The sequence below is a fragment of the Lissotriton helveticus genome, chromosome 3_1, assembly GCF_964261635.1.
Source record: "Lissotriton helveticus chromosome 3_1, aLisHel1.1, whole genome shotgun sequence".
Classification (NCBI taxonomy): domain Eukaryota; kingdom Metazoa; phylum Chordata; class Amphibia; order Caudata; family Salamandridae; genus Lissotriton; species Lissotriton helveticus.
In genome coordinates this window covers 399,702,792-399,728,720 of record NC_136061.1, presented here as the reverse complement: position 1 = coordinate 399,728,720, position 25,929 = coordinate 399,702,792, and the positions used below count along the sequence as shown (strand labels likewise).

The following is a 25,929-nucleotide window of genomic DNA, read 5'->3' as shown; positions in this document are numbered from 1 at the left end:
CTGGTCAGTCAAAGTGGCACGGATTCTACAAAGTCCAAAACCTCTGTAAAACCTACGAAGAACAAATACAAAGAAAAGTTTTGGCCATAGCAAACATATTCTCATCACTGGTGTGCCGAGTCTTCTTGAAGTCCAATCATGAAGAAACACATCCTGGCATTTATCCTTGCTTTAGTAAGCATCCGCAGGAAGTCAGTCCTAGGTCAGGCCAATCAGAACCCCTCATGCTCCTCCTTTTGTTTGAGTGAGCCTTGCTGCTCAAGGTACATAGCTTTGTTTAGCAAGTGAGATCAGCAATATAGGAAAGGGGAGAGTTTCACTTTCAGGACGGGAAACCTAATCTGAATAATCCGAAGAGAGCCTGTGGTGGGTCTGATGTGCTCTGAAGGAACATTGGTGGAAGGAGAGCAGATGTTTACCCCTGAAACCCAACAGACAGCTACGATTTCTGTGCAGGGAACAAAGGACACCCATCTGTCACATCCACAGAGGACAAAGGCAAACAGATGGTGTCTGTTACCAGACCCACCCTGCAGATGGTTACTGAGTCCCAAAAACAACAAATACATGCAACGCGCTTGGGGAGATTAGAACCATTGTAATGGAGGACTGGGTGGATTTTGCACATGATGGACAGTTCGGCTGCTCACCTACCGGGGAGCAGGCATGAATGCCTTCTGGCCACCCTCAAGCTACCACAACTGCCTGCAAAGTCATAGCCTCCTGTGAGGGGTTGGGTTCACCCTCACTTATGAATGGGGTACACTTTACAAGCAGGCACTAATGTTTAACGCCATCATAGAACAGGGAGCACCTGCGGAAGGCTTGCAGAGGGCAAAGCCGAATCCCATTCTTTGTGTGGCGCCAACGCAAAAAGGATGCGCACATTTCATTTTTCCATCTACAGCACATGCATTAACTTGAAAAATCTCTGAATTAGTGCATGGGATGCAGGCAGCAAGGTTCGGAAATACAGGGCAGTACCAGCCTATCCATGTACACTCCTCTTCTGCAACAGAATAGCAGAACGAATGGGATCCTGATACCGCCCCAAACTATCAAATTCACAAAAATAAATTAAAGTAGGTCAGAAAGAAACCGAGGAAAGCATGGAAAAAGTGATTTTGTTAAAAATAATCATAGATCAGCTCATGGTTGCTTTTCATATCTTCATCAAGAAATACAGAACACCCTTGTGCAGAAAGCAGGTTCTCCTCCCAAGTGTAAGCAGGATAAAATGCCCTTTTACTTCGCTTGGTACAATCTGAGATATTTAGACCAGGAATTCTACCTAGCAAAAACAGATCTTTGAAAAAACCCACCTTTAGCACTATATCCAGCTTACACCTTCGAAAGTTACTTGTTTAAGCTCAATGCTCAGTACATCCCGCTGACAATGTGTGAGATGAAATACTAAATCTTGAAATGCAAGGATCAAAGTGCATTATGTGAATTAACACAAAAAGACCACATTAAAAAATGTAAGGTTTTAATATCAACTGTTGGAGCAATCTCCATAAGCTTGCGCTTGCTCAAGATGTGAAAACCACACCAACTCTTCCAGCCTGGCCCAGTTCCACCTTCCAATAGAAACCTGATTAGATCACCAGACGCCCAGCAGTTACCAGTGTATGTCAAGAAGATGGTTCTGGGGTACCTTACCCTACCACACCACAGAATACATGCAATGTTCACAGTATGCTCTTTTGAACGGGATACATATATGTGATGTGATTCGTGGTGGACATGTAGGGAAGCCTCTGCTGACAACAGATGCTTCAAGTCTCTCATAACATCATCCACAGACAATCTGCCTTAAGAGGGCTCTTTTGAACTGTCCCCTTAGGCCAATTTCAGAATATTTAATGTTCCAGAAATGGGGCAATAAAGCACTTTGCAAAGCACATGATTCCATGTCCATATCTGTTGAGAGCAAATGCCTTTGCGGACTAACAGCTAGATTCATCATTGTCCCGTTTTGCGAGTCCTTAATAGCGATTATTAAGGAATCGCTATTAAGGACTTGCAAAACGGGATTCATGTAGAAATCGCAAATAAAATTGCGATTCCTACAGCTTCCTTATTTGCGATTAGCAAATTGCTAATCGCAAATAAGGATGCGATTTCAAGGGTGCAGGGGTATCCAAAGGACACCCTGTAGCACCCCTGAAATGCAAATGTACACGTGTTGCGCACACACATGTCCAAAGGACATGTGTGTGTGTAACATGCAACTTAGAAAAATGCACTAAAGTGCATTTTTCTAAGTTTTCGCTATTTACCACGAAGTCAGACTTCGTGGTAAATAGCGGCCAGAAATAGCGAATTCGCAAATAATAAATAGTTAATGAATTGCATTTAAGGAATCTCAAATAGAGATTCCTTATATGCAATTCCTCGCAAATATGCGATTTCGCAATTAGCGATTTTTGCATTTGGGATGATGAATCCCAAATGCAAAAATTGCACTCGCAAAGGGCCAGATTCTCAGAATCTGGCTCTTTGCGAGCCGATTTAACAATGATTAATCTAGCTGTTAGTGGGAGGGTGTCAGCCCTGTAAGACATTGTGTACTGAGTCATCTGTAAACAGATTCCTGGATCACAGAGAGAGGTCCCCGCCAGTAGAGCTTGACCACTCAGCAGAGTAAGTAGTGTATCCTTGATACTAAGTCAGAAGATGTCGCTTAAGCTCAGCTGGTAATGGGCCACAAATGTTCTCCTACAACGTGGGAAATTAGCACGGTCTCAGGATCTGTGCTTTCTTGGCGTCCACTTCATAATAAGACCTACCATTGTTTTGAGCATTTTCTAAGTATCAGAACCATCGGCATTGGGCTGAAGCTGAGGCAATTGGTTGTTTCCGAAGGGGCAGACATTTTCATACTTAGGCTCAGAGTCCTCGTCTGCCACACAGAGAGTTTCGCCCTGTATTCCTGGCTCCTCCACTTGAAGAGGTGCTGGGGTGCCTTCTGGCTTCTCATCTCCATCCTCATCCAGAGGATCACAGTTATCCAAGGTCTCTGCTCCCTCCTCTGCTTTCAAGTCTGTTTTTTTAAGAATAGACAAACTGGGAACTAGAGTTTTTTTTGCAGGGATAGCCAGTGGTTTGGCTGTGTGTGGTAGGTTTAACCTTGGAGGCTTTTCTGCCCGCACCTGGGCTTCATTTTGGGGGGTGTTTGATGGAGTGGCAGAACTAGCCTTCAAGGCAGCTGCCTGAAGCAAGCTCTTCCGTAAAGGCTTTTGGATACTGCCAACACTATTCCGAAGTTTGGGTTCATCTTTGTGACCCAGTTTTGCCCTCTGAAGGCTGCCGAAACGCCTTAGTACAGATTTGACTGGCCCCTCCCCCTCAACGTTTAAACCGGGCTTTGAAGGCTTATGAATCGGTCCCACACTAACATAAATTGTTGTCAACTTTGGGATCTTCGTCCTTCCTTCAGGTTTCTTCTCGCTTGGATTGTCCTCATCTGTCATTGCCTTCTGGGAAACATTTTGTGCATTGGATAGCGAACGCCTCCGACCCCCAGATGTGCTTCTTGTGGAGGACTTTGGGTCCTCCTGCTCTACGGAAGGTTCTGTACACTCATAGATCTGTTCATCTGGCTGCGAATCGCCCCCCTCCATCGGAGAATGGGACTGGACCAAGGACAGTTTAGGAAGGCCCCACGGGAGCTTGGGTTTTCGAGCAAGATTGGATGTCTCAGTTGTGGAGCCCCTTCTCAATTCGGGTGCAAATTTTGTTCCGTCAGCAAAAGAGACAGATGGCCTCTTTGCTTTGGCGTTGCTGGAGGTCCGCGGAATAGAGAACGGTTCAGAAATATCATCTTCATTGAAGGCTGAGGCTCCAGGGAAGACGTTGCACTTAGAACTATTCTCCTGAAATTCACCTCTGGCAACTTCGGGAATTTCTGAAACACAACAAGAGATACAGTGAACAGACATATAAAGAACCGTGTGGTACAGCCTATGACATGCAATAATGGAGGGCCAAATTGTGCTACAGAGTTGACTAAATTATGCTGCAGTCATCTGTCTGCTCTGACCAAAATCACTGTAGAATTTCGTACCTATGTATATTAAGACAATATCCAATAGTGTAATTGCATTACATAAGTTAAGTTGGTATGTCCTTAAAACAATACTTGGAAACCTAACGATCACTGTGACAAGTAACAGTTTATACCTTATATTCTACTATGCTTCCACTGAACCCATTGTCTCCACTTGACATATCCTAGAAAAGATCTCACAATTCTAATGTCCAGGTTATCTATTTAGGGAGTCAAAAGTAGCAATGTACTGTCAGAGCCCTGAACTGTCTCAATACTGCACTTTCTTCGCCTTTATGATCAATGCTAATTATCAGTAAGGAATTGTGAAAAAAATATGCAGTAAAGAAAAGAAACATTATGCACCAACAAAAGGGAAGCTGGAAGCTATGCAACATTTTATAAGTTTGAAAGCAAAGTACACAACACATTTGGTGGCCTCTATATATTTTAATACAATTTGATACGATACTAACACTTTAGAGAAAACCCAAGGAAAACTGTAGACATTCACAGACCTCACTCAAATTCTCAACATCCTTAACTGCTGCTGAATATCATGTATGGAAGTACAGAAGCATAATTTCATGAACACCTGCCCTTCCATATGCCAGAGATTAGGAGTTTGAGTAAAGAGCATGTTCTCTGGAGTAAACCGACAATAATGCTGCTGAAAAGTGAGCCTCTTCTCCTGGGATTTCCAGTTAAGTTTTAACATGTGTCTTCGGTTTCGTTTTAACACCACGCTCACACTACAAAGAGCATCCCTTTCTATTAAGAAACAGCCTTGCAGAACAATACAGTACATTACATATTTGTCATGCACACATCTCATATGGAGGCTCTTTAAGATTCAAGGTTAAGGTTAACTCCTTAACCGCGGCGCAAATTTCGCCGCGGTGCAGGAGTTCTAAAGAGTGAGCGGGGCTGCATCAGCCAACGGTCGACGCCGCACTGGGATGGTAGTGCTGCCCGACGCGAGCATGGAACGGGTTAAAAAAGATACAAAATGTTTGACGGTTTTATAAACTCTGAGGGGCAGATTTCACAAGAAACTGACATCTGTAGAGGTGCGTCAGTTTCCCTGCGCCAGCCTGCGAAACCCTTCCGCAACCATGGATGCACCGTATTTACAATACGGCGCACCATGGCACGAGGATTGACAGATGTGCCAGAAATTCTGATGCATTTGTTGACGCAAAAGTCACGCTTTGCTGGAGTGGTGTTGCAAGCACAACGCAACTCCAGCAATGCACGTGGAGGCCTATTCTTAATACACTACGTCACTCCTTACACCTGCTTCAAGCATGCATAGGGTTTGGACACAGTGGCGTCCTAGAAGTGGCATCTACGAGGCTTTCCTGCATGGGAACACCCACCCTGCATCAGGGCCGGCTCTAGGCTCATGGTGGCCCTGGGCAGGGAGCGTAGGTGGGGGGTCCGGGCGGGGCGGAGCGCGCAGGCCAGTAAAGAGGGGAGGGGGTCAGGGTGTTTAGAAGTGGAACAGAGCCGGAGGCCGCCAAATCCCTGCCAGGGGCCACCACGCAAATATGTATCCATCCTCAGAGGATTAATATATTAAGGATATATATTGGCGTGGTGGCCCCTGGGGTTTGGTGGCCCTGTGCAGGTGCACAGCTTGCACATGCCTAAAGCCGGCCCTGCCTGCATACTTTATACCTGCGTAGGTATAATGTGTCGCATCTCCCTAGATGTGTCACGTTGTAAATTGGCCGCATTGTTTACGCTACCGCTGCAACAGCGACACAAAAGTGTCACAAGGGGCTTGTAAATCTGCCCCTGAGTGTGTGCTCTTTTAAAATTACCACTGATGTGAGAACATTGTCTGTTATGTAAACATGAATTTGCATGAATACAGTCATTAAAGTGGTGCTATATGTTCAGATGATGTGTTTATAGCCAGATGATGGAGTCAGGAGATTCATTTTTACCTGGAACATGAAACAGAAACTGCAGAACTATATATGTAATGCAAGGATAGTAGAAACTGTGATTCCTTCCTTCTCATGAAATTGAATACAGCAATCAACAGTTGAAAGGCGACTAGTTAAATTACATGAAGTTTCCAGCTTTGTGTATTGTCTTATGTAAATGTTTATTGTCGTATTTACAGTATTGTTAGTAAATGTGACCAGTTTGATCCAAAAACATTTTATGGGTTGAAATGTGAAAATTCAGCACTGGATGGTAGGTAATGTGGCCAACTCAAATCTACTCAGTAATAATTCTAGTGGCTCTGCTTACCATAAAAACAAACAAAGATATGTCCTACATTATCTATAGCCCTTTTTAGGAAGTGGGCCTGGGGGTCTTGATATCCTGTGTGTCATTTTAAGGTGCATTTTTCCAAAAACAGGTAGTCTCTCCAGCATGGTTGGGCTCTGAAGAAGTGCTGGAGAAACTCATAGCGTCTTGAAAGGCCAGCATTGGAAAAGGAAATTGGAGGGCATTTTGTATAGTGTGAGTTTGTTTCTTAGAGTCCGGGGCAGTCAGTGGTTACTGGGCAGAATGCAGTGTGGATACAGGCGTCTAGGCTGCCACAATATCATTCCGCGCTAAACGGTTAACAAAGTTACTGCAATTGGGCAATTCATTCTCGCAAGGTAAAGTAGATGACACTCTCATGCTGGAAAGGGGTTGGGGGGGCAATGTCCATTTTTGTGAGTTTTGGCGGCAAAGCTGGGGAAATTCTGCATTTGGAGGCCAACTTACAAGGGCAGGCCGTCCGATTCAGCAAAAGCGGTGGCTCTGTGGCGGATGGGCTGACGCCAAAATCTTTCTCCAGCACAGCTGCCGGACGCATTGCGGCTGCACAGCCTGCAGTTCCACATCTAAATTGGGCCAGAGTACCACTGGTTAGGTATCATTGATAGGGGGTACCAGTGGTAGAATACCACCGGTAGGGTACCACTGGTAAGGCAGAGAAGAGGCCTCTTCGATTTACGACGTTAGTCATGCTCCACCAGACAGTAAATGATGCAGCAGAAAAATACTGTCCATTTAAAGTATGGCAATCCTGCAGAAAAGGGCTGCAAATGCACCAAAAGGAGCATGGCTCTCCTGCTGAGAAGTGCTGTGGCTATCCCTTTAAATTTATCGCATCCCTCAGTATATGTGCTAGAACGGGATGTATGACGTTACAACGCAGGCTATTAAAACGCCTGCCTTTACAACGTGGTTTTTACATCGCAAACCTTTAGTGCTTTTAGGCGCTGGATAGTGATTTATTTAATTTACTATTCCAACTCCAGTCTCTGTGGATAGTAGGGAAGGTGTTGGATAGTAAATTAAATATATTCCCTATCCTAGAGCGCCCCCCAGCGCAATGCGTTGTAATAGTTTGCGTTGTAATGACCGCGTTGTAATGGTAGTGCGTTGTAAATGTTTCGTTGTAAAGGTTGTTTACCGCTAGAACGGTCACAGTTAAAGTATATCACCCCTATGGAGAAGTGCCGATACCCTCCACTACCACTATGACAACGTGCTTGAAAGGTGTTTGTACTGTCCACTCTAAAGAAATGTATTGGTGCTATACATTATTAATCACATGGGTCAACTGAGAAACAGAGTTACTATGCATTACTAGCACCGCAGCCCTGCTGCTGGAAAGGACTTTCATGATCACAACACTGGGTCAGAATAGTCTAGAAAGGTGTGCCTGTGGCCTCCAAAGGAGTAACTTGACAAATTATTTGTCCAAGAACGTTGTCCTTGCTATCACCTGAATAATGGAGATGTGCTGACTGTCCATCTACCCTGTGGTCAGCGCTAGTAGATGAGAGTTGAAACCCAGAGAAAACGCTAATTCACTTAGGGCTATGTGTACAAAACCTTTTTCGAGGTCGCAAATGCCCAGTTTCTGTGAATCGGCCATTTGAAACCAGAAAAAAGGTTTTTAAAATGTACAAAAGCCAAATTGCAATTTGGTAACCTGTTAGCAAATCACAATTTGGATTTGCAATTCGGTATTTGGAAGGGGCGTGTTTAGGGTGTCACTTCCTAATACTAAATTTCAGTGGTATGTATTAATGTTTTGCAACCGAATTATGTTCACAAAGCATTCATTTTTTATAGACACCTCCAAGGTGGTGGTAACCATTCGCAAATGGGGGACCCCATCCCCTTTGTGAAAATCGAAACAAATATTTTATACGAGGAGGCAGTGGTCCAAAGGACCACTACCTCCTCTTAATAACTGCAACTTTAAAGTTCCATTTTATGTTTTTTTAAACGCATCTTGATTTCCTTTAAGGAAAATGTGATGCATTAAAAAAAAAACACAGATTTATTAAAAAGCTATCACACACATGGGGGTCTGCTGACCTAGGTTGATTGTGACCCCATTAGGAATCGCTAAATGAAACTCAATGGGTTTCATACATAGAAAACTCAATCCTTAAAATGTGTACATATTGCCCCTGGAGACTACCTGATAGCAACTCACACTGCTATGTGGTGCTGCTGGATGTCTGCCCAGAACATAGAATCTGAGACACTGAAAAAACTGCCCCAGACAAAGATGCACTTTCTCTGTCTTAAAATTTCCAGTGCCAACTAGTTTTTGGTCCCCGGTGGGACTGACCTCAATTGCTATAGTTTATGAATATAGGTTGGCCCTATGAACTGGGCATTCGCATTCACCTCTGACTTAAAAAGCAGACGATCGTAGTGAAACATTATCTGTCATAAATATTGTGTCATAAACATCCTTCACATAAAAATTAATAATAGTTAAAAATGAATTATAGAAATTCTACACCCAATGGGAAGATATGTGAAAACAAACTTCAGGACACAATATTAATGTCAGAAGGTATTACTGACCACAGCCTTCTGACAAGCAGCTGCTGAGGGGAATTATTAGACTTGATTCAGGATGTTTGGCTGCCCTCTCTTAGACTCAGGACCAGACTCAAAGGGCCGAGGAGAAGGGCCTGCTGACTCCTGTGAGCGGAGGGAGAAGGACGTAGGTGAGCCTGTGTGCTGTGAGCCTGCCTTAAATCAGCTCAACAACAACAAGCCAAGTGCTGCCATGAGGACCACTGCCTCAGCGAGGAGTTCTCAGAGATCAGAAGCCTGCTGAGTCTGAACCTGAGCACACCACTGCATCTGCCCTCTGTGTCTCCCTAAGAGAAAGGAAGAAGACCCCCTGCCGCCAGGAGCAAGAGAGAAGAACTTGCATGGATTCTTGGGTGAACCACTGTTGCCGTGCGGATTGCCCAAGGTGCTCTTCCTTCACCAGTGGCTGCCCGCTTCCCGTTATGCAAACAACATAAACCGTGTCTTACTCACCCGGCGGAGCCCCCTGTGATGTTGCATTGCCGAGGTTGCCTCACCCCAGAGACGACGACTCATTTTGTTGTTCAGGGTCACCTTTGTGCCCATCCACCACAAGATAGCCCCTGAATATCTTCTTAGTGAGTGGAACAATCCCTTACATTCTGTAGTCCACCGCGAAAGGCCCTCTGTATCTACCACTTGAAGGACTCCCCTGCAACTGTTGGGTACCAGCATGCCGCTGCAGACCAATGGAATACAGCAAGACATGTACAAAATGTCCCAGCCAAACTTTCTGACTGTTCCGTAGAGAGAAGATGCTGCATAAGGGCCACATTGTTACTTACTACCCCAATGCTGCCAACGCACGCCTTACCCCTGCTGACTTGAAGGAGCTAGATTGCCCCTCATGATGCATGCAGTGGAGGATACTCTGCTGTGGTGGAGGAGCGTCGCTCCGCCTGCTAGCTGCGTAAAACAAAAAGAAAAAGAAAACAATAATAGACCCGGGTTTATTATCATTTTATTTTGTTTGCCGGCTGAGTCTTGGGGGCGGGGCCAGGGGGATAACAGGCACCAAACGGGAGTGGCTGCACTGCTATCTGCGTATAACGGTTATGCGCACTGAAGCTCTCTCCAAACCTTATGCATTGGTGGGTTGGAGACAACATGGCACAGGCTCCCAGTCCCCCTGGGAGCGTAAATCATTGGTGCTCAGGTCAATTATGAGGCTGCTCTCATGCATGAGAGCAGCTTCATGATTGGCTGTAGGGTAGTCTGGGCGCCTCTGCCTGCAGTGGAGCCATGAGGAGCAGAGGACGGCAATGCGGCGGGCTGCAGAGATATGTTCTTTTTTTTTCTCCTTTTTTTGCTGTTCGTTGTAAAGTAGTTGTAAAGCTGTGTAAGCCTTTACTGCTGAACATCGCTAGACTCTGAGGGCCTCATTTATGAGGCTGTGCGCCACTTTTACGCCGCCAATGCGTCACTTTTTGTGATGCATCAGAGGCGTAAAAAATGCGCCTTGTTGCGCCATATTTACAAAGTGACGTATCTAGGTAGATGCGTCACTTTGTAAACTCCTGCGCCACATTATACCTGCACCAGGTATAATGTATGCAAGGGGGGGGTATTGACGCAAGAAAGGGTCATAGAAGTGACGCAGTGAAATCTATAAGATTTCACTGCGCCACTTCTAGGACACAAATGCGTCAATTTCTTACGCCTGCCTCACAGCAGGCGTAAGACTGACGCTGGCCCTTTCACATGGGGCTTGCCATACAGATACGTCAGAAATACTGATGTATCTGTAACTCCTTGCGCCATGATGCGTCATACTGTAAATATGATGCATCATTGGTGTCGCAAGGAGGGCGCAGTGAAAAGTGACGCATCGCTGTCTTCATGCAGCGATGTTTCACTTTTCATAAATGAGGCCCTGAGAATCTAACCACTAACGAGGAGATTCTAGGTATTGAGTGAGGTTGCAGTAGTAAACTACTTCAGCCAGTTCCAGTCACAAGAGCCAAGATTGCCCAGTCGATCTGAATTTCAGTAGGCCCTGGAAAACTGGCCTGACAGTGAAATAATGTTTTCCATTTCTTGAAAATACTATGAAAACAGTGACAGACTAATTTGTAGAGACCACAAAGGTAGTATAACCCGTAGGAAAAGAACGTCTGATTAAGTAGTTAATGGAGAAATATATACAAAGCCTCAGTTTGATTTTTTTTTTTAAACACATAAAATTATTTAACAAGCATTGACAATGCCAATAGATCTGTCTTACAAATGAACATGCAACACAAAAAGATGATGGACGGAATGTTGAACATTGTCAAACATTCACCCCAGTCAGTGGTTCGGGCTGGACTGTTCCCATAAGGCACAGGGTCAAGACTGATTTGCATATGGCCATGTCTGAACCGGGGTGGCGTGGTGAGCAAAATAACGATGGATTAAACCCAGATCTGTGACTGAGGGGTGACTGTTTTGCCAATGTGCAACATTCCGTCCATCACCTTGTGTGTTTTGCTGTTCGCCCTATGTGGGAAGGGTATGCCCAGACGTGGGTCCCCTGCTAACTAGGCCACTGGAGTTAAGCTATCCTGCCTGATGACGGCTGATAGCCAGAAACCGGTCCTGGGATGCTTGATTCCGGTACAGGGAAGACATGGCTTGGCAGTTCGGGCTGGACTGTTCCCATGAGGCACAAGGTCAAGACTGATTTGCATATGGACATGTCTGAAATGGGGTGGCGTGGTGAGCAAAATAACGATGGATTAAACCCAGATCTGTGACTGGGGGTGAATGTTTTGCCATTGTGCAACATTCCGTCCATCATCTTGTGTGTTTTACAAATGAACATGCCTTTTGTGTCATTGAGGGGTTTTTAGGCACTCACTACATCCAGTCATCTATTCCTTCATTCACCCTGTAACACAACCACAATAAAACACAGGCAAACTCGACAACACATACAATATAAATTAAAACACTACAAGTGGAAAAAAACAACCATACTGCCTTCTAAACACTGCCATTTGATTATCCATTACCCAGCCCCATTTTCCAAGGGTGCAAAGTGGGGTTAACAACATCATGGCCGAAATGTAGCCCTGCAAAAATTTCGACTGCCACTATATTGTCAAGGAAAGTATAGATGTACTAATCTAAACTCCAAATCTACTTACCTTATGATACAAAAGTAGTTGATAATGTAGAATCGATATTTTTACAGGGCTGTATATCAACCAGAATTATGTGACATACAAACATCCTATCCCCATGTTTCAGAGTCAAAGTGCATGATTACATCGAGGGCCAGGAGGCTGGGTTGCGAGACAGACCAGGGAGTCTTTTGCTCAGCATTGCAAGAATGGGTGAGAGGAGACTCCGAACAGTCGAATACAACGCAAGCAGATTTTCACAGCAATTGTGGATTCCCATCATCACACCAGGCCAACACCATCTTGCGAGGCTCACAGGGCAGGCAGTCCTGATCACAAGTCTATCACTAATCCAGCCTTGGGTTGCACAGTAACAATGGCTGTCTGGAATCCTTTATTTATCTGCCCTGTCTGGCACAAGTCCCTCAACAAGATAGCTTGACCCACTTCATGAAGGCCATCTTCCTTCCTTTGCCCTCACCAAAACACCTGTCTGATCTTCAACTACGATTCTTACAAGACAGTGGTCCCATTGGTATCATTTAGACAATTGTTAAGTGAAAGGTAAATCCATGTTGTGCAACCAATGCAACTTTAACCAAATATTAATGACCATCGCACTTTTTCCTTAACACAAATGATGTTTATCCACAATTATTAAGCAAGAATATATGTCACAAGGTAAAGGGAAGGTGCAACGTGTCCCAAGTGAAGAAAACCACAACAAAAAGACACATTACCTAATTTGTGAAAGAGAGAGTGAGGGTGCCTGAAGCTCTGCTCAGAAGCTGGAGGCTGGTGTGATCAGACATCGGCATGCCGAATAGCAAAGCTGGTAATCTTTAATCCACTACCGAACACTCCCTGCTCCTTTTTCTCGCACTTGCAGGTTCCTCTTCTCTGCTTGTGACGCAGACCTGCCAACTCATACGATTTCGACTCCCTTTACATTGTCACCCGGTGAGAAGCCGAAATCACATGGTGCCAGGGAAAACAAGCCAAAACCCACTGTAAACAGTGAATTTCCAACTAGTTTTCAGAGGCAGTAAGCAGCCGATGTCCCTTAAGAGATGTGAAAGCACCCCAGGACATTAGCGGCAGCCTCAATGGCCTTTTTTGGGGCGGGGGGGGGGGGAGCTTGGTGAGGGGCAGAGAGCCTCTTAGGTAGCTCTCGGCATGAGGTCCTGCCCCCTCGAAGTCCCCTCCCCCTCATCACACAGTGAAACTTGTTTGTAAGTTGGCAGGCATTGTGACTGTTTTTCTGTCTTTTTCTTCCTCTGTCTTTTTGATCCGTGTGCTTTCCCCACTCTTGTTGCTCTCTGTAAATATCTGACACTGGAAAAATTGGTGCTAGTCCCCAAAAATAATTGCTCGGGCTCCCCACCGGCAACCACTGTCACAAATTCAGAACTGGAAAGACAATACCAAACATAATAGTCAAACAAATTTCTTGTGTGTTTGCAACAAACAGCCACCGAACTTGTAATAGTCCATTGCCCACAATTGAGGAGCCATGTGTTTGTTTGTTATCACTGTACATAGCAGTTTTATTCTATTTGCAGGTATGAGGGTCTTATCAGGACTTTAAGGATGTAGGGACAACTAAGCGGCCAGTATGGAATTGAATTACTGTGCCTGATATTATTGGGATATTACAATGGGGTGCACACCTAGGTGCAACATACATTTCCATAGAGTGTCTGGACCAAGTTGACTGGTGTCCATTGAGAACACTGTGTTGGTCTACATGAGATGGTGTTTACCGTGCAGATTGTTCTTTTCACAATCCGAGTGCTCCGGTGGGGAGACATAATTGCACTGAAATTATGAAAATGTCACACATAAGCAATCTGAAACCTTGTCAGCTATACTCCCTCTGAGGCTTTGTCAAGTCAAGCCAAGGAGAGACAGCAAGCAAGGCGAAAGCAACCCGGCAACTGGTGCCCTGAGCACTCTTGCTTCTGCGTGCTCCTGCCCCTCCCCCCCCACCCACTATAGCAAGGTAAGAGTTTGTGGAGGGCTGAGGCGGCCCAGTCTCGCCAGAAAGTCCAGAGGAAGCATGGAGGAGATAACTTAATGTAACACCAACAAATTGGGACTCGCTGTGCGGCACTGGCACTGCTCAGGCCCACCAAAGACCTCATAAATCTGCAAAACACCATAAAGAGAGCCTCTTTTACTCCAGTAAACAAGGGACAAGAAATTCTCAAGGAGTGACCAAGGAATACATGAACCAGGACTTGAACACATGCAAGAAGAACATTCCTCAGGCAAGCAAACAAGCCACAGACGTTTGCCTTGCACAAGGAAAGCCTAAGAACGACATCTGAGTGTATTTTGCACAAGACGCTAAGCCCGAATCACCAGTCCCAACACAAATATATCCAATCCTGGTGCACAAAACAGGCTTTTTTAGGGCCAGATGCTGGGCCCATCAGATACATCAGGGACGAAAGTGCCATACTTAACTTGACCACGTACCGAAACGTAAACCAAATGTCAACCTCAGCACCTCATAACCTAGATTTCACCCCGGTAAAATAGATGGAGTAGCCAAGCTTGGCCGGTAGGTAACCTTGGTGGGGTGGGTGGGTGAGGGTAGTCAGCGATGCGGCGAGTGCAAGGTAAGTATTTTTTTATTTTTATTTAAGTTTACCTCGTCATCATCTGTTGACTCCCCCCCCACCCTGCCTTCTGCCCCACCGCTCTTACCTGCACAGGCTGCGCCTGGGAGTAGCCTTTCTGCCACCAGGGAATGGTGAGACCAATGAGTGTACTGGAATCATCTTTAATAGCCCAAACCTAGTTGATGCACTGATGAAAAGTAAGACACAGTTTGAAAAATGGGTTATAAAACTTGTTGATCCCGTGGTAAGCAAATATCCCACCTTTTTCCAGGAGTTGGATACGCACACAAATAAAGGGACAGGCCAGGAGAGTGATCTAAAAAACAGGAATGTGCCCGCCTGTGGTTCAGTTCTAAGGGTCACCCCAAGGGGAAGCCGACCCCCGGAAATCATGGAAGAGAGTTAAACAATTACAGCAGATTTAGGTGAAGGCCCCCATTGTATAGCCCAATACACCGCCCTAAAGAACTGGGCATGGCTATTAGGTGCATTAAATTGCCACCCCTAGCTCAAGACCCCAAAACACTACAAACCAGAAGAGGGGCACCTCTTTAAAAATGAGCTCATGGAATTTAAGAGGTCTAACTGACTCAACACTTAAGAACGATACCATCAAGTTGCAGAGACATGACATTATCCCACTCCAAGAAACTTGTGCACTAAACTATACTCCCTGGTCATTCCAGCAGTCAATACACACACATCTTGCTTCAGGATGGCTACCCTAGACTTTATGTGGGTGTCTTTGGCACGCTTCCAACTTATAGGCAAATTTGTCACCACGACCCTAGCCAGCGATCATGCCATTCTTTAGCTGTGAAGCCACAATATTGCAGCCCCTACCATCCCAAAGCAGGCCTCATTGGAAAGCAACACGATCTTGGGCCCATTAATAGGGTAGGGTGGAACATGGATAATCAAGAGGGGCATGGAATGCGAGTTGACGAGTTCTTAGAGGCGATCCTAAATGCAGGCAATGAACATTTCTTTTTTTATTTATTTGAAAAGGCTTTTATTGGCATCAGCAAGAATAAAAGAAACATACAAAAATATATATATAGGTGGAGTATACATTGGCGTTTTTTATATCTACAGTCCATTTGTGGATGCGCGCTCTTTTCGTTTGTTTTCCCCCAGTTAAGAGGAGGGAAAGAAAAGAAAAAAGGAGAGAAAGGAAGAAGAAGGGGGGGTCTCACACTTGTTGTTGTCCTTTACTGGGTCTTCCTCAGGTGCTCGTCGAGTGGGCCCCACATGTGTACTTTGGCGTTGTGTTCTTTCGAGAAGTTGCCTGTGATGTTGTCTGCTCCTCTCAGGAAGGTGACCCAATTAATCCATGTTTTAAAGTTTGCTTTGGCTGTGTTCTTCCAGTTTGTCAGGATTATTTTTAGGGCCGCTGTGAGGAGCAGGTCTAGTAGTTCTCTCTCTTCTCTATTTTTTAAGTTCGCGGTCAGGTGTTCTGTTGCTAGGCTTACGAAGCTGATTGTTAGGTCAGCTTTGAGCATGTCGTTTATGAAGGTGTTGATCTGTGCCCAGAACCTCTTGACTTTCACGCAGTTGAAAATGAGGTGCTCGAGGGTACCTTCTTCTTTCTGGCAGTTCCAGCAGTTGCCCGACTCTGCGATGCCGACCTTGTGGAGCTTGGACGGTGTCCAGTAGGCCCTGTGGAGGAGCCAGAACTTTGTTTGCGCTAGTTGTGGGGTAACTTTGTTTGTTGTCGCTGAGCTCCACATTTTTGCCCGCTCTTTTTCATTTAGTTGCCTGCCCAGGAGCGTTTCCCATGTGTTGGTTATTTTCTTGTTCTGCGCCAGTGTGGTGGGGCTCAGGAGCTTGTAGATCTTTGCAGTTTGGTGGCCTGCTGAGTTGAGGATTTGCATGTATTTGATGATGCTTGGTTCCTCTTTATGTAAGTTCGCTTTCGTTATAGCTGTCTTGATCTTGAGGAAGTTGTAGAGCTCTTGGTTCGGGAGGTCGTGTAGCTGCTGTAGGTTTTGGAACGTCAGCGGTCCTCGCTTGGTTTCCATCTGTTTGGGGAGGCTAATTCCTTTCTCGATCCATATGTCGTTGTGCATTGTCGCTCCGTGATAAGTTACTTTTGTATTGAACCAGATAGATTCCCATGCTGTACCTTTCAACTTCTGCGTCATGCATCTGTCTATTTTCATCAGCGCTTCCCTCGTGTGTTTCAGTATGGTGTTGGTCCTTTGGGGGTGTCTGTTTGCTGTTAGAAGGGCTACTGGCTTGAGCCCTCCCAGGATGTCCTTCTCTACCTCTAGCCAGACTGGTTTGTATGTTTGTGTGTCGTCTATCCAGGCTATACCCTGTCTCGCCAGGCAGGCCGTTTGGTATGTTTTGAAGTTTGCCAGATTGAGGCCTCCAAGGTCCTTTGTCAGTCTCAGTTTATGTAGGCTTATTCTGGGTTTTTTGTTTTTCCATAGGAAGACGTTGATAAGTTTGTCTAGTTTCTTGTGGAAGGCTTCTGTCATCGGGAGTGGTAGCATTGTTAGCGTGTAGTTTATCGCCGGCGTTATCATCATTTTGATGGTCTCTATCCTTCCCCACCAGCTTATGTATTTTGGCGACCATAGTTCTAGCCTTTCTTTTATTTTTTTCAGCGTGAGGTCCTCATTGTGCTGGAGCGTTGATGTGAGGTCCCTTCCAAAGTGCAGTCCCAAGTATTTTAGTGGTTTCGTCTGCCATGCCAGTCCGGAGTCTCCTAGGACCTCTCTTGTGGTGTGGACATTCATTGGCTTGCACTCCGATTTATCTTTGTTGAGTTTGTAGCCTGAGGCTCCCGCGTACTCTCCTATTGTGATCATGAGCGCTTTTATTGACGGAGATGGGTTTGTTGTTGTGATTAGGATGTCATCTGCATACGCCGCTAGTTTGACTGTCTTCTCTTTGATCTTGACGCCTGTTATACCTGTGTTGTCTCTAATTCTGGCTAGAAGGAGTTCCAGAGCCAGCAGGAAGAGGCCGGGGGAGAGGGAACATCCTTGTCTGGTGCCTCTTCCCAGCGTGAGCGTTTCGGATGCACTTCCGTTCACCACTATTTTTGCTTTTGGTTTGTTGTAGAGGGCCATAACCATTGCTATGTATTTTTCCCCCAGTCCGAATCTTCCCATGCAGTTTCTTAGGAAGGGCCACGAGACTCTGTCAAAGGCTTTTTCCGCGTCCAGCGCTATCATGACTGCTTGTTCACTGCTCCGTGTTGTGTGATTGATCAGGTGGCATAGTAGCCTTGTGTTGTCCTGCGATAGCCTGCTTTTGATGTATCCCACTTGTGAAGTGTGGATGATGTCTGGGAGAACTCTGTTTAGTCTATTGGCCAGAATCTTTGCGTAGACTTTGCAGTCAACATTTATTAACGAGATGGGTCTGTAGTTCTGGGGATATTGTGGGTCTTTCCCCTCCTTGGGGATTATGGTGATGTTGGCCTCGCTCATGGACTCCGTCATCCTACCGTTCTGTATGCATGCCGAGTATGTTTGTGCCAGTAGCGTTTTTATGTGGTGGACGAAAGTTTTGTAGAACGTTGTGGAGTATCCATCTGGCCCTGGCGCTTTGTTCTGTTTTAGCTGGCTTATTGCTGTTTCAATCTCTTTTTCTGTTATATCGGCTTCGAGCGATGCCCTCTCCTCCTCTTTGAGTTCTGGCAGATTGGTGTCATTGAGCAGAGTTAGTCCTGCGTCTTTGCTCAGGTTCTTATCCTCGGCGTATAGTTCTTGGTAGAACTGTCTGAAGACTTCTAGTATTCCTTTGTTCGTTGTTTGGGACTTGTTCGTTCGGTCTGTTATCGCTGCGATCGTGTGCTGCCTTTGTTTTGCCTTTAGGTAGGATGCCAGCTGTTTCCCTGCTTTGTTTGCTGCGCACAAGTTGACTGATTTGAATTTTGTTAACCAGGACCCTGCTCTCTCGCTTAAAATCTTGTTCAGTTCGTATTTCTTTTTCGTGAGCAGGGTGAGTGTGTTCTTATCTGTTATGTTTGCGCAGTGACCTCTCTCCAGTGCTATTATCTCCTCCTCTATTTCGGAGATTTTCTTGTTTCTGCCTCTGTTCATCCTGGATTTGATGTTGATTAGTTTCCCCCTTAGTGTCGCTTTGAGGGCGTCCCATATGATGCCCTTCCCTACTTCGCCATTGTCATTGTGCTTGAGGTAGTCTTTAATTGCGTCTTCAATTTCTTTCACGTTTTCTCTGTTCTGGAGGATGTCGTCGTTAAGTCTCCATCTTCTCGTTGGGTTTTCGTTGTGTTTGCCGCTTAGAGTGAGTGTTATGTGAGCGTGGTCCTCGAACTTAAACAAACTAATCTACCTCAGATAAACACACACAAGAGCAACCGCAGCTACCTCAGCAGTGCCACCACAACTACGGGAAGAAGAAGGAGAACAACAACAGCCATATCCTTTTATTTTAACGTCTTATTCTCTACGGATGGACCCTTATGGCATGTGCTCAACTCAACAGTAGAGACTATGCAAGGACTTGGGGGGGAGTGTGAGGACCCTTGCTGTCGCACACCCGGTTTTCTACTGACGGGGGGAGGGGGGGGGTGGGAGGGGGGCGGACAGAGGGGGAAAGCGGGGCAGGTGGACAAGACGGTACATGATACAGCTATCATTTGTGTAACAAAAAAATTCCCTTTCCTTTTTCCTTTTTCTTTTCTCATCCCCTACCTTTTTCATCTCTCACTTCTCATCCCACACCGTGCATTCCAAACCCCTGGGGGGGGCCACAAGACGCACCACGGAGAACGGACATACAGGCCAGCGCCAAAACGTACGGAAAAAAAAAGCATCAGCGATAACACCGCCCCACCGTGACAGACCCAACGAAAGCTGGCCTGTCCACTGACCTGAAGGTGGTATCCATGAACGTTAAGGGACTGAATCATCCGGTCAAACGTAGGAAAATATTAGAGCACCTGGCCAAACTAAAGGGGGACGTATACATGCTGCAAGAGACCAAACTCTCAGAGGAAGAAGCAAAGCAACTCAAAGCAAGATGGATAGGGGAAGTACTCTGCTCACCGGCAAAAGGGAAGAAAAGAGGAGTAATAACGATCCTGAGCAAGAGGGCCAACCTAATAACACAAAAAACAGACGCAGACGAGGACGGACGCATGCTGATAACAAGCGTCCAGAGAGGGAGCGACATAATACATGTGGTCAACATATACGGCCCAAACTCTGAAAATAGACAATTCTGGCAGGAAGTGGACAGCAAACTATCCGGCTTACCACAAGAAGACCTCCTGGTCATAGCAGGGTACATGAACAAGACGATGGACCAGGCAACAGACAGGCACCCGAACAGACCAAGCCACGACTCCAACAACAACAACAACACCTGAAAGACCTGTGCATCAAACAGCATCTAGCAGACCCATGGAGGCTACAGCACCCAACGGCGCGTGAGTACACGTTCTACTCGCATCCACACAACTCCTACAGTAGGATTGACTACATACTGATGTCCAATACCCACACGCACCTTATAGAAGAAACGGAGATAGCTCCAATAACTATCTCGGCAATGAACATTTCAATTCAAATCTTTGGGGGTGCCTCGCAGCACATTAAAGGAGACAGTATCCAAACAAAAAATGCTAGTTGCACGGAATAAGGCCAACCCACGCTTACAATAATTAGTAAATACCAAACAGTCGCCTTAAAACAACAATTAAATAAAGCCCTAAAGACCCCTAAAAACAATAAGGGGGAGGGGTACAAATGGCTGCAACTCCAGATCATCACAATAAGGAAAATTCTGGAAAAGCTCTCTATTCTCAAAGAAAAGAGGGGGAAGCCAGAAAATGGTCCGAATCGCATATGGTTATAAAATCAAAGGACCAAAGTAAATTCTGGAGGTGGATCAATAAATGTCTCACTCCAAAACCCCAGGTGACAGGTGGCAATGTCACTCCCACCGATTGTGAAGCATATGTAACAAGTCTATAAAGGGAACAGGTGGAGGATGAAAATGAAAGCAAGGCACCTGGTCAGATGATCAGCCAGCTCCCAAGACCATCTAGCCCAGTGATTGGCGATCTGACAAAAATAAGCACGGCTCAAGTAACAACAGCCATCAAGGCAATTTGCCCCAGTAGCGCACCAGGTCCAAGTGGTATCCCGGCAGCAGTATACAAATGGGCCCCAATCAGATGGGCCTCAATTATGGCCCCCTTATTCCAGCTTTATCTAATGGGGCCATCTATCCCAGAGTCATGGAGTGGCTCATTATTGGTCCGGCTACACAAAAAAAAGATCTTGGTTATGCCCCGGGAACTACCGGCTAATCGTGCTCCTGGACACAGAAGGGAAGTGCTTTGCCAGTATTTTAAACAGGGAGCTCCAAGTCTGGGCAGAGGGCAACAACTTAATTCTGATTAGCCAAACAGGTTTCCAAAGGGGCTATCATATTGAGGACAATCTCATCTGCCTGTCCCATTCGAGCGAAGCAACCTTGGCCACAAAAGGCAAGGCCCTCTACCCTGGGTTTATAGACTTTCAAACACCTTTTGGTAGCATTTCAATGCAGAGGTTTTGGTCAAAACTGAATGCCTGGGGAATTCTAACTAAGTAACTCAAAGCCATCACTGTGCTTTACTCAGATACGTGGCTCAAAATAAAAGATAGCAATGGATGGGCTACAACGGCAAAAGCAGGACAGACAAGCGAGTTAAACAAGGATGCATATTGGCACCTCTACTGTTTAACCTGTATCTGGCTGAGCTGCCATCCCACCTAGCGAATGTGAGGGCATTTCCACCAAAAATGGCAGGTACCAGAATACAATTGTTACAATATGCAGATGACACCGTGCTCCGTGACTTGATGCCTATTGGGTTGCAGCAACTCCTCAACGCACACACAGCTTATTGTAAAAAAACAACAGCCTGCAGATCAATGTAACAAAAACCAAAGTTGTGATAATTGCATCCATATTGAAAAAATGGGGAATTGGTTCATTGACGGGAGCCCTGTGGAAGTTGTGGAAGCATACAAATACCTGGGAGTATGGTTGGACCATAGGTCCCGTTTTTCATCCCACATCCATGCGCAAGAGGCAGCTGCAAATTCACTAGAATGGGCCTTCCGCAAATTACGCAAGTCACTGGTGAATCCAGATTTAAAGCCATTGCTAAAGGTGATGGGCTGCACTTGACTTCCAACAATAACGCATGCCGCTATCACCTTCAGAGAAAGAATGGGAAACTGGCTAGATAGGGCCCAATCGATCCGCTACCGAAGAGTATTTTCCCTTCCCAACTGCACAGCACATGCCCAAATTCGATAGGAGTTCTGCTTTGTCTCACAGCATTGGGCACTCAAAACCAAGTTTTTAATAGTGCGTGAAAGCCAAACAAGCAAAAGAAAACATGCTAAAAAGCATAATTTGGGAAACAATTAAAAATCCCCTGCTTAACTAGCACAAGTATTTCAACTTTACATTGGACACACTAGAGGCCCGAGAGGTCTGGTCTAGTGGTCTCACAGTGCCAACAATCTCCAGACTGATAACCAAGCAAACAAAAGTAATCTCATGGGCACAGGACGCTCTGACCATTAAGAACTTGACCCGCATTGACCATTAAGAACTTGACCCGCGTCAGCTGGGCATCTACACTGTACGAGCCAGGGGCTCTGCCGACCTATCTTTCTCTGCCCTTCAACCTGGTCTTAAAGCAGGACCTAATGAGGCTGCAATTGGGGTTAATCTCGTTGAATTGTACTGGTATGGCTGGAGACACTTGGATGAGCAGGACAGACGTTGCTGATTTTGGGCAAGGCATATTCTCTGTGTTTGTGAAAAGCTGCTCCGCCTAAGAGTATTCTGGCTGCGCCCAATATGGCATACCTTAATATTCAGAACTTGTCGGGCAGCCGGTGAAGCATGCCTGAAAAGCGAGTCCTCACAGTGGGCAGCACGATTCTTGAAGTTCCTGAGAGTGTTTGGGTAGCGCCCACATGGGAACCAGATGTCGTGCCCCAGTAGACTACTAAAGGCACTAGGGGCCAGATGTAGGTAGCCAAATACTGGTCGCTAACGGCCGATTTCGGGCGTTACCGACCGGTATTTGGAGTTTCAGATGTAGGGGGCCTTAAAATTACCGATTCTGTAAATTTACAGATTCGGTAAATTTACCGATTCTGTAAATTACCGAATCGGTACATTCACCGAATCGCTAATTTGTGATGTAGGTGGCACTGAAAACAGTGCCACAGGCCCTTCAGAATTCGTTATTTATCATCAAATACTATTTGATGGTAAATAACGAATTCCTGTGTATATGCACATCTTTGCATGTACACCTGTGCCCTTAAGCCATGTATGTGTGCCACATGGCACACAAGCCAGAATCAGGGGTGCAACAGGAGGTCAAAGTGACACCCTGTCCCCCTTGCAAATTCGGTAATTTTACCGAATCGGTATTTACCGATTCGGTAATGGCCTCAAGGCCCATAGAAATCAATGGCAATTACCAAATCGGTAAATACCGATTCGGTAATTACCGAATCATACAGATTCGGTAAAAATTACCGAATTTTTTCCTACATCTGATTTACCGAATCTAGAATACCGAATCGGTAAAATTCGGTATTCTAAAGTCGGTAAATCAGATTTACCTACATCGGGCCCTACATTCTTAAACGCTCAACTCCTTTAGTGGGCCCAACAGGTTTCTGCTCCACAGATGGACTAACTGCAATAAAATAGGCCCCCTTGCATTTGAGGAGCTGTTCAGTAATTGCACTTTAATGTGGGATTTGTTATGATGTGCTGAGCCTGTGTAAAATCCTCGTGACTAGACAACATGTCCGTTTCAGGGCTAGCCTAGATGCACTATGCACAGTGCTTAATTTGAGCCAGTGGTTTCCGGCGCTCGGCACCGGCACCTATTTGTCAACACCGCCGCTAAAGCAGTCTGTAACATGGTGGCTTTGTTATGCTACTGTAGAGATGAGCACAACTACTGTTATTTCATTATTCATTACACATTAAAAATGACTAATACTGGCCACCCAAATCATTCTTATAGCTTTGGGGGCCTGGAATAGCCATAATTGTCACCTTGGTAGGAGTGTGATGGCTTTTAGTTGTGTTGGTTGTCACTGACAGCGCTGGCGGGGGCAATGATTGGTACAAGCTGCCGTTGCCTCCTGACGAGTGCATTGGCACTTATTTATTTTCAAATTAAACACTGACTATGCACAGTTATGGGACCAGTTTTGCAGCCCATTTAGAGGCTCACAAATTATACTTTAGACTTTCTTGGGTATTTTAATATCTGCACATTATATTTATGTTTTTTTTTAAAAAGGCTCAGGTCTTGTTTTTTAAATAATTTTTACTATATTTTAGCAATGCCCAATTTCCGAAGGGTTTTAGGTAATCTATTAGGCCTCTATTATTATTTGGTAATGTTGCTTATATGTAAACATGTATTTGTGGCTTTTGATGTAATCATTGTAAATAATGACACAATAAAGAAAGAATTTTCAGGTTGTATGCATGGGATATGGACATGGCAGCCGCCATGTGTTTTATACTTTTCCCCATTTCCTGTGTTGCACTGGGCGTCATCCAGCTACAAGAGAAACTTGGCTCAGGCTGTCTGGCTCGAATCTAAAAACACATTTGACAAGTCCCAACCAGCTCGGCCTCATCCTGCAATTCTATAAAGCCCGGAAAAAGGGACAAAGTGTCAAGATGACTTCCTCCTGATGAAGGACTACTCCACATGTGCAAACATCGGATAACTCTGGCTGCCTGCTAATCCCCCTACATTTTGCAAGCGTGTGGGTATGTTGTGGGATGGCAGACATATTTTGCAGGAGCGCACATTCACCGAGGCATCTTGGCACTAGGAACGGAAACCATGCACACAGCAGTCTTAAAACGGGACCGTATTCCTAACGTCAAGGGAAAGACCAGCATTTGCAATGCAATAGGCCTCGCATTTGTGAGAGTTTAAGCCATTAGTATTGTAAATGACCATGCCTTTTATTGATCTGTTTTGATAATTAACACATAAATAAAAGGCATTGTCATTTTCAATGCCAATAGCTCAAACTCTTGTAAATGTGAAACATATTTCACTTTAAAGAAGCGGCCGCCATTGTCCCGGGCTGCTTGGAATGTGAAAGCGTGCATGGCGCTCTGAATGTTGCAGGAAAGCATGTCGTGCCTGCAGTAGGAAAAGCTCATTAAAGAAAATAGTGTTTACAGACTAAATAAGACATGCCGTGTAACAACAGAAGTAAAAGGGCCAGTCCTCAAGGGAGGCTACAAATGAAGACAAGGAGGTACTAAGGAGGGACTAACAAGCCTATTAACTAATCAGAAGCCAGCATTTACAAAGTACAATGGCACAAGCTAATGAAAAAGTGGGCGGAGCTTCAAGTCCATACTCGAATACAGCATGCCTCACAGAGCAGCGCATGCGCTGCCCAGGCTCGACCTAAAAAGGACTAGCACATGTTCAGGCCTCACCAAGTCACACAGAGGTAGAGCCCTGAGAAAGAAAAACTCTTGAGGGATAATATTCCAGAGCTTGTGACCCCAATATGTGGAAAGCTGTGCGGCCATGGCTGGTCCACTTAAAGCATGCAAAGGCCAAAGGCAGCACTTGACTGTAGCATCCAAGCACACTAGATAGAAAGACCAGGACTGTCTTGTGAAAGTCTCCAGCCGCCTGACCGCCTGGTCCCACGTCAGCGACGAAGACACCATCAAAACCATGAACTCCATCCACTCCGGATCCCCATCCGACCCCTGCCCTCACCACGTCTTCAACAAAGCCAGCACAACCATCGCGCCCCACCTCCGGAAAACAATCAACAGTTCCTTCGAGACAGCAACCTTCCCGGAAAGCTGGAAGCATGCCGAGATCAACGCCCTTCTGAAAAAGCCCAAGGCGGATCCCAAGGACCTCAATAACCTCCGGCCCATCTCCCTGCTCCCGTTCCCGGCAAAAGTGACAGAGAAGATCGTCAACAAACAGCTAACCCGCTACCTCGAAGACAACAACATCCTGGACCCCTCCCAATCCGGTTTTAGCAGCAACCACAGCACCGAGACCGCCCTCATCGCCGCCACTGACGACATCAGGATCCTGATGGACAAAGGAGAAACAGCCGCCCTCATCCTCCTGGACCTATCAGCAGTCTTTGACACAGTCTGCCACCGAACCCTATCAGCACGCCTCCATGACGCCGGAATTCAAGAGAAGGCCCTGGCCTGGAGCACATCCTTCCTCTCCGGCAGAAACCAGAGAGTCTGCCTC

At 45.7% G+C, this 25,929-nt stretch overlaps 1 protein-coding gene across 1 annotated transcript in view; it reads right to left on the bottom strand.

Annotated features, from left to right (window-relative positions):
- Nucleotides 1–1,472: 1,472 nt before the first annotated feature.
- The window catches only part of SCARF1 (scavenger receptor class F member 1), a 232,104-nt gene continuing 207,647 nt past the window's right edge, over nucleotides 1,473–25,929 (bottom strand). Inside the window, exon 11 of the mRNA XM_078680166.1 lies at nucleotides 1,473–3,910. Coding sequence (XP_078536292.1) covers nucleotides 2,811–3,910 — 1,100 coding nt within the window. The 3' untranslated portion in view covers nucleotides 1,473–2,810. The remainder of the gene's footprint in view (nucleotides 3,911–25,929) is intronic.